The 7,930-nt window shown below is 38.2% G+C and overlaps 1 protein-coding gene across 2 annotated transcripts in view; it reads left to right on the top strand.

The window, feature by feature from the left end:
* The window catches only part of LARS (leucyl-tRNA synthetase), a 56,885-nt gene that overhangs the window by 14,341 nt on the left and 34,614 nt on the right, over positions 1-7,930 (top strand). For both annotated transcript variants that reach the window (XM_019506371.1, XM_019506372.1), the window contains exons 11-19: positions 1,602-1,689; positions 1,777-1,853; positions 2,479-2,532; positions 3,556-3,696; positions 4,868-4,945; positions 5,753-5,838; positions 5,925-5,990; positions 6,088-6,170; positions 6,384-6,522. In XM_019506371.1, coding sequence (XP_019361916.1) covers positions 1,602-1,689; positions 1,777-1,853; positions 2,479-2,532; positions 3,556-3,696; positions 4,868-4,945; positions 5,753-5,838; positions 5,925-5,990; positions 6,088-6,170; positions 6,384-6,522 — 812 coding nt within the window. The remainder of the gene's footprint in view (positions 1-1,601; positions 1,690-1,776; positions 1,854-2,478; positions 2,533-3,555; positions 3,697-4,867; positions 4,946-5,752; positions 5,839-5,924; positions 5,991-6,087; positions 6,171-6,383; positions 6,523-7,930) is intronic.

Raw genomic sequence — 7,930 nt, 5'->3', positions numbered from 1 at the left:
CTTCCCCTGCAGGGCTCTCACAAATGTGGCCCTTGATAATTTTTTCAAAGACCTTCCCCAGGATAGAAGTGAGGCTGACTGGCCTGTAGTTGCCAGGCTCTTCCTTCCTCCCCTTCTTGAAAATAGGGACCACATTGGCCCTTTTCCAGTCCTCAGGGACTTGGCCTGAGCGCCAGGAGTCCTCAAACAGCTGTGCCAATGGCTCCGCAATGACACCAGCCAATTCCCTCTGCACCCACGGATGAAGGAACTAAACAGCTTCATTAATTTGTGGTGAAGTATATTAATTAATTTTACTTGTTGCTTAATGGCTCAGAGAGTTTGTGGGGCCAGTATATGAAACAGTGAGCACGTCTGCCCGATACACTGAGTGCACAGTAGAGCTAGTCCTACTGTTCGTTGGCATCACTAAAAAGGTGTGTGCTGGTGCTTCTGCGCAGTAGTGCTGGTTACTGCACATTGAGTTAGTACCTGTTGTTACAGGTACTTAACTTAATGCACAGTAACTACTGTGCATTAATGCACATGTAGACATGCCCAGTGACATTGTTTTTACTCCATGGAATGGGAAGGAAGGGAAGGAGTGAGCTAACCAAAAGGAATTAAATTCAGGATGTAAATATTTTCTGTTAAAGTACATAGTCCTTCTCTGTGTATGCAGATAGCTGCTGTTTCCTCTGCTTAATGCTTCAGAATACATGGGCTGAGCGTTCAGCATCATTAATTTCACAAGTTTAGAATAAAAATGCTGACACACTGACTTTTATCCATCACGATAATGTATTGCATGCAGCATTTTACGCCAGTGGAATTGCACCCACTTAAACTTTTTTCTGTATTTTCTGATGCTTCTTCATATAAAGTGCAAAGTGTGTTGTCCTCTATGCCACTTCTTTGTACATAAAATCCTTAGAAATCTGTTCATTCCTTTGTCTGTTCAGGAATGGTCTTGACAAGATTTTTTTTAAAATTTTTGTTTCAGTGTTTATATTCTTCAGGTATTTAGAAACAGTCACTTTTCCACTTGATTACTTCTCCATCTTTCTACCCTCCAATGATTTTTTGTTCCTCCTTCTGAACTCCTTCCAGCTTGTCATTTTATTTGTTGTCAGTTTCTAGTAGTTAATGGCATAGTTCATGTACTGCTTCGCAGAGACTAAATCTACACAAGCAGAAGACTGTGCAGCTGTTACTGCGCAGTTATTTAGTATTTGCATAACCAAGTACTAAAACATGGTATTATCATAACCAAGTACTAACTAAGTAGCATCCCTACACAGTTTTTTTTTCTGATGCTACTGTTCAGTAGCTCATTACTACTGCTCAGTAGCATCATGTCACTGTTAGTGCCCCCACAATGCTCCTGCACAGTAGCAACATGCTACTGCACAGTAGCATCTTGCATAAACATGTGACTGGATGGTGTCTAAGTACTCTGCTTAAAAATAGTTTTGCATTTTATATTGGCTTTTGACCTTAATTTTGTCTACTTACAGTATGTAAGGAGGGTCAGGTGGATGCAGAACATTAGCCAGCAGATTATAGTAAGCCAAGCAAACATAGTGTTCCTCTTTCTAAAACTGTCCCTCTCTTTTGCTCAGGAATTTCTTGGAGCTGCACTTTCTGCCCCTTTAACTTCCTACAAAGTTATCTATGCTCTTCCTATGCTCACCATTAAAGAAGATAAAGGTAATGTTTCGTCATCATGATTTTATTTATTATAGCACATGCTTTCTGTTTATATTCACTTATCTTTTTAACTACCTTTTTGGCAAGGTACTGGAGTGGTCACAAGTGTCCCCTCTGATGCTCCTGATGATATTGCAGCCTTGAGGGATTTGAAGAAAAAACAGGTTAGCCTCTTATTCAGATCACTATTGTTCATTTTCTTCCCACTGCTTCAAGTGACAAAAATAAATAAATAAATAAATAAACAAAACACAGCTATATTGTCAAATAGGGAACTGCTTCTAAACTTGGGTCTAACTGAGCATACAGCTTTTTAAACTGTAGTTTCAATTCAAATAAGAAAAAAAGATGGAAATTTCATCTTGGATCTTTTCATATGGCCTCTGGAAAGGTTTTCATGCCAGAAACTCACCACTTGTACAGACTACGCATTTATAGAGCACAAGTTTTAGTGAACCCAAGTTCACTTCATCAGATGCTGTGGAAGAAAAGCTGTGCTCTCAGTACCTGTGAGGTCAGTTTTTCCTCATTTGGGGGAATTGTAATGTCCAGATATTGTGAGACTTTTTTGGCCCCCCTGGAAGTCAGTGGCTAATAAGGGATGTAACCCTGTTTCTTTACATCTCTGGTTCTGGACAAATAGTGTTGTATCATGTATGTACTGTGGAACAGTTGTGTGTTGTTTCTGAAAAATTCATCTTCTTGCATAGAATAATATTTAATGAAAATGAGCTAATAAATAAAAAAAAAAGTTGTGTGATTGTTTCCCCTTAATTTCTTTTTCTATAGGCCCTAAGGGGGAAGTATGGCATTAAAGATGAAATGGTTTTGCCATTTGAGCCGGTGAGTATAGCAAGTATGTGTGTCAAACATGCAAAGCTTTATTTGCTTAAATTAGGGACCTGCATATCTTTCAGTTTTTTGTCATATGACACTTCAGATCTTTTAACTAAAAAGTTTAAAACAAACTTATTTTTATGTCAGTACTATAGTTGTGAAAGTTTAGTTAGAATAACAAATCTTAGTTGGACCCACTATACCATGTTTTTAAAGGAAGAAAAAAAGCATTTACTTTTTTAATGCAGAATGCAGTTTTTGTAGTAAATGTTACTTCATGGCTGTAGTTTAGTATTTGAGTCCCTATTCATTGATTCAAGCTTCATGACACTGAACTTAAGAGGATTTTATTTGCCCTATAGACTAGGTTATAGTTGCGTAATTCCCCTCGTGTATGTAATTTATGTGCCTGAATCAATGTATTTTGTCTTCAGAATATAGATTGTACCCAAATTGTATTGCATGGGATCAGCATTGCTTCTGCTCTCCTCTCATTAGTTTCTCATTGCTGCTTATCAATTTTTAAAACTGTTGTTGCTTTTGGAAGACATGTTGCGACTCACTCTGGGGAGTGCCAGAAATGCCTGACATGCTTAGCGGCACTGCACTGAAATTTTGTAAAGTCCTGCCAAATTTGATTAGCAGTAAACCCCAGGAAGCAGCGTGCAGCTTTATAGTACTGTCTGAATGTTTACTGTTTTATAACGTCTACAGCTATTCTCCCTTAGTATACTTATACTGTCTCTAAGAATATGTGCTCATCAAAGTTCATACAAATTTAAAAGTTACATGTCTTCACACAACTAAAAAAAGAGTTGTGTCTCTCCTTCCTCTTCATATGTCTGGTTTAAATTTCCCTGTCTGCCTGCAGACTATGAATAAGGAAAAAAAAAGTTTTTGGCTTTGCGTATTCTTCAGTGTAACATTTCCAGGTGCAGTCTGTGAATTTGGCAAGACATTCCCCTGTAGGACCCTTGCTGTGTTTACACAATGTGAAATGAGTTCCTGACACTGTTGTGCTATTCCCAGGTGCCTATCATCGAAATCCCAGGCTATGGCAGTCTTTCTGCTCCATTGGTCTGTGATGAGCTGAAAATCCAGAGCCAGAATGACAGAGAGAAACTTACTGAGGCCAAGGAAAGAGTGTATCTGAAAGGATTTTATGAGGGAGTAAGTAACACGTTAAGTTTTCCCAAGTGGTATTAGATAGTTTCATACACTAAAGCTGATAAAGAATAGGTTTACAAAAACTGTATGGTGGGGGTTTTGGGGAGGGGAGGAGTCCCTATGGTTATTTTTCCCAGGCCCACATTCTAGTGATCTTCTTTGAAGTTGCTGGGCAGAGTGCGGAGTCACAATTGAGAGGTTGGATATATGTCCACCAAGATGAGTTTGGTAATATTATGACTCAGTGGATGACTGGATAGCTTTCTGTTGAAACTATATCAATCTCATTCCAACACTGATTTGTACAGGTTGAAAGAAAATGATAGCAAGGGAAAATAACTCTTCTTATCTTGGTAATGGGTACTGTTATATATTGTCCCAGGGCCTTCATAAATAAATGACAATGACTCCAGCCACAAGCGTCGGAAAGAGTGCTGCCAGACTGGCAAGCACAAAATATATTGTGAACATAAAGTAAAACCGTGCATGCATTGACACTAGTAGATTCAACAGGAAATAACTTAAGATTTACAAGTGCAGATTCACGTATCTCACAGGTACCATTTGAGTCTTCTTCAGCTTTTGGTCACCTACACTTCTTAGAATTCAAAGGGCCTGGACATGTAATACACTTTACCCCACTGTCTTTTGGGTAGTTGCTTACTGTTACACTGTCTTGCTATTAAGGGAGCAGCAGGTAACAACTGGTTTGTCAATAGCAAATGGCTACCTGAAGTGTCTCAGAGCACGTGACATTTATTCTAATATAACCTTCCTGTGATAATTCTACACTGGATTCATGTAAATTACAGTGGGAGAGGGCTGATTGTCACAGGTCTGCTTTGCACTTACCTTGATGTAAAAACTGACTACTTCAGTATTAGAGGTCATGTCTCCAAGCTCAAAGATTAATTCTTTGTGCTAGTGCTGTTTATTTCTATCTAGACTTCTGTATTTACCCCTATGCACAGTGTAAAATATACAGCTAATGTAAGATAATTAAATGAAATTGCTCATGTAAAAAGATTTTCACCTTCCAATTGTTAAAGTACACCACAAGTTGCAGTACAAACAATACTTTAGCCTTGTAGTTGAAGAACTGATCGTTTTAATCTGGTTGAAACCTAATCTCTTTTTATAAAATGTAACTTCTTCAATGAACCCTTTGTTACAGATAATGTTGGTCGATGGGTTCAAGGGACAAAAAGTTCAAGATGTCAAGAAAGTTATTCAGAAGATGATGGTGGACAATGTATGTGGTAGTGTATACATTGCTTTCCTGAATACTCTTCTTTCTCATAATAGGATAGTTGCTAGAAACAGTACACTGGCTTGTTTCTCCATTTTCTGGGAATGTTCTTGGGACACAGGATAAAATGATGTTAAAATCAAGCGCTGTATTCCTGAATAAAGACAAATTTTTTAACCGATGGATCAAGTATAAATTGGTCCAGGTTTCTTTTAAATCTTTCTGTTGATAAGCTTGTATGGCTGCATGTGTTTTTGATGTTGTCATATACTTTCAGTGTCACTACCACAGCCTATAAGTTCTATATTATCAGTCTATTTCAGACCCACCCAGAAAAGAACATGTACATTTAGGAGGACCTGAGGATTTTGTGCAATATATTTTGAACTTGGTTAGGGACACTTTATTTAATCAATGTTTTAGCATCTGGGCACTAGTTTTTATACATGGTTTTAAATGATAAATTTAAAGCTATTATATTTTGTGCTGCTTTGGCACCTTTTAACACTAGATCTTCCCACAGTTCATAAAATGAACTAAGCCTCCTATCTTTCTTGTTAGATTTCGGTGAATATTATGCACATTTTACAAAAGCAGATTTTAGAGAGAGGCTGTATTGCCCAAGATCATCTCTAAATTTGTGGCAGAGCTGGGATTAGAATAGGGCTTGCTTTTTATTGGTATATGTGGATTATTGTCAAAGCAGGTAGGTAGTCTAGATACCTGAGAACCCACTTCAGCCTCCTTTCACATAATGGCTATGCATTACCACTTCTTCAGAGAGATGACTATCCATTCCCTATATTTTAGGGTGAAGCAATGATTTATATGGAACCTGAGAAACAAGTTATATCTAGATCTGCAGATGAATGTGTGGTAGCTCTTTGTGACCAGTGGTGAGTGAAGTAAAAATCATAAATAAACTGACCCTTTCTGTTTTCCTTGTGTGAATTGAATTAATGCAATAATCATCTTATTTTAGGTATCTCGATTATGGTGAAATAAACTGGAAGAAGCAGGCATCTGAGTGCTTGGCAAATCTAGAGACGTAAGTTACAGGAAAGAGATGGTTAATGTTGGTGGAGGGGTTAGTGGAGATGCTGACATAGTAAACCTGAAGATTAATAGTAAACCATTCCTTACAGATACTGTGAAGAAACGAGAAGGAATTTTGAAGCTACTTTGGGTTGGCTGCAGGAACATGCTTGCTCAAGGACATACGGCTTAGGTAAGCTGGACAAAATTCTTCCCTAACTTAGTGCTTCATTTCATTGTTTGATCCTGAAAGATCATGAAGCTGAGCTGAAGTTTTAAATCTAATGCAGTATCTAATTGAAGGTAGGGTGGTAATTAGGCATTTTTGAAGATTGATGTCTGTTAACTTTACAAATGGGGATCCTGGCTGGCATTTGGTGATGGTGCTCTTTGGTCTTTCTTGTAGGTACTCGTTTGCCTTGGGATGAGCACTGGCTCATAGAATCTCTCTCTGACTCTACTATCTACATGGCCTATTACACAGTAGCTCACCTGTTGCAAGGAGGGAACTTGCGTGGACAAGGAGAATCTCAGCTGGGCATCAGGTAGGCAGAGCAGATTGACAGGTCCTGGAATAATAGTTCAGCATTTTCTGTTTCCCTCTCCACCGCCATTGTTGTCTCCAAAGGCAAAACTGCTATACTGACTTTTTAGGTCTGTGATGAGGCTATTATATGTACATAACACTGCAGATAAAAGCAGAGCATTTTAGCAAAATATGTTTGCCGTAAGGTAAATGGAAAAATGCAGGGGGGAAGGGTGGGTATGTTTGGAGGTGGCCCCTATAAGCGTAGCTTAGTGGTGTGTGTTTGTAGACAAACCACCTTTGACAAAAGTTGCTTGTTGGACCTATCTCAAAATGGCATTTGTAATACATTTTAGGAATTGACTGACCTGATTTCGGTATGCAAATAACTAGCCCTTGCTGAAAAGTTTCTTTGTAACTGCTTACAGTGTTGGCAGACTGTAGCCAGTCTTTTCTGTATAACTGCTTATAGGGGACAATGGATAGAGAACCAGCCTTGTCTTTGGTTACAAGTTGATCTCTGCTGTGTGTTCAGTCACCTGAGAAATTGGGATTTTAACTCTGGTGCAGTTATTTTTTTGGGATTCATAGCTCTTTTTCCCTTTGAATCTGAAGGGCACTTATTGCACCAAAAATGAGTTCAGTTTTGCTGTCTGTCTCATTTGGTCATGAAAGCAATTCTACTCAGTTGTCATGAACTTACCAACTCTTACCTTTGATCCTGGTGCTCTGATTACGAGTGTTTTTAATGAACTCAAGAAAGCATTTCCTCTACACATACGTGTTGGAGCTTGTCTTGTTTGATGCTATAGGTAATTTGTAAAGCAGTTTCAAAGCAAAGATACTTTGAAAACAAAAATAATTTTAAAGCCTGGCAAGAATTTTATTTGGTTAAAGAAACACCCCTAATTGCATACAGGTTTACTGTTCTAGTGATGTCTGGAAATGAGCTTTGAAGCAAGCAGACTGTGAATCAACGTTTAGGTTCAGTATAACCTGCCAGCTGCAAATTACAATTTCCATTACCTATTATATACTATATTTTATCCAAACTCGCAGTGCACTTTACAAATATTTATGCTACATTGCCAGGTAAATAGTGGAGCTATAAGGATCATTTCACCCACTGGTCTAATGCAATGATCTTTGGCACCAAACAGCTTTTTCATAGCACCCTTCATTTACCTGTAGATTAGGATGGTAACAGAAAACCTTTGAGCCATAATCCAATAAAACTAAACACATAAATTACCCTTCTAAAGAGGGAGCCATTCTAGCCTTGTGGTATCTTACATGTAAACTATATCATTACATTTATATTGTCAACTCCAAAATGCTCTCTTTCTTTCAGTGTGGTCAGTTGTTTAGTAATAGTAATTGAAACCTGGTGGAATGTGGGCAGGCCAAGCCTAAATTGCAGCAAGAAA

Source organism: Gavialis gangeticus, unplaced genomic scaffold (assembly GCF_001723915.1).
Source record: "Gavialis gangeticus isolate Ggan-Ray unplaced genomic scaffold, GavGan_comp1, whole genome shotgun sequence".
Lineage (NCBI taxonomy): Eukaryota > Metazoa > Chordata > Crocodylia > Gavialidae > Gavialis > Gavialis gangeticus.
Note: the sequence above shows the minus strand (reverse complement) of the source record. Positions and strands in the feature narration are given on the sequence as shown.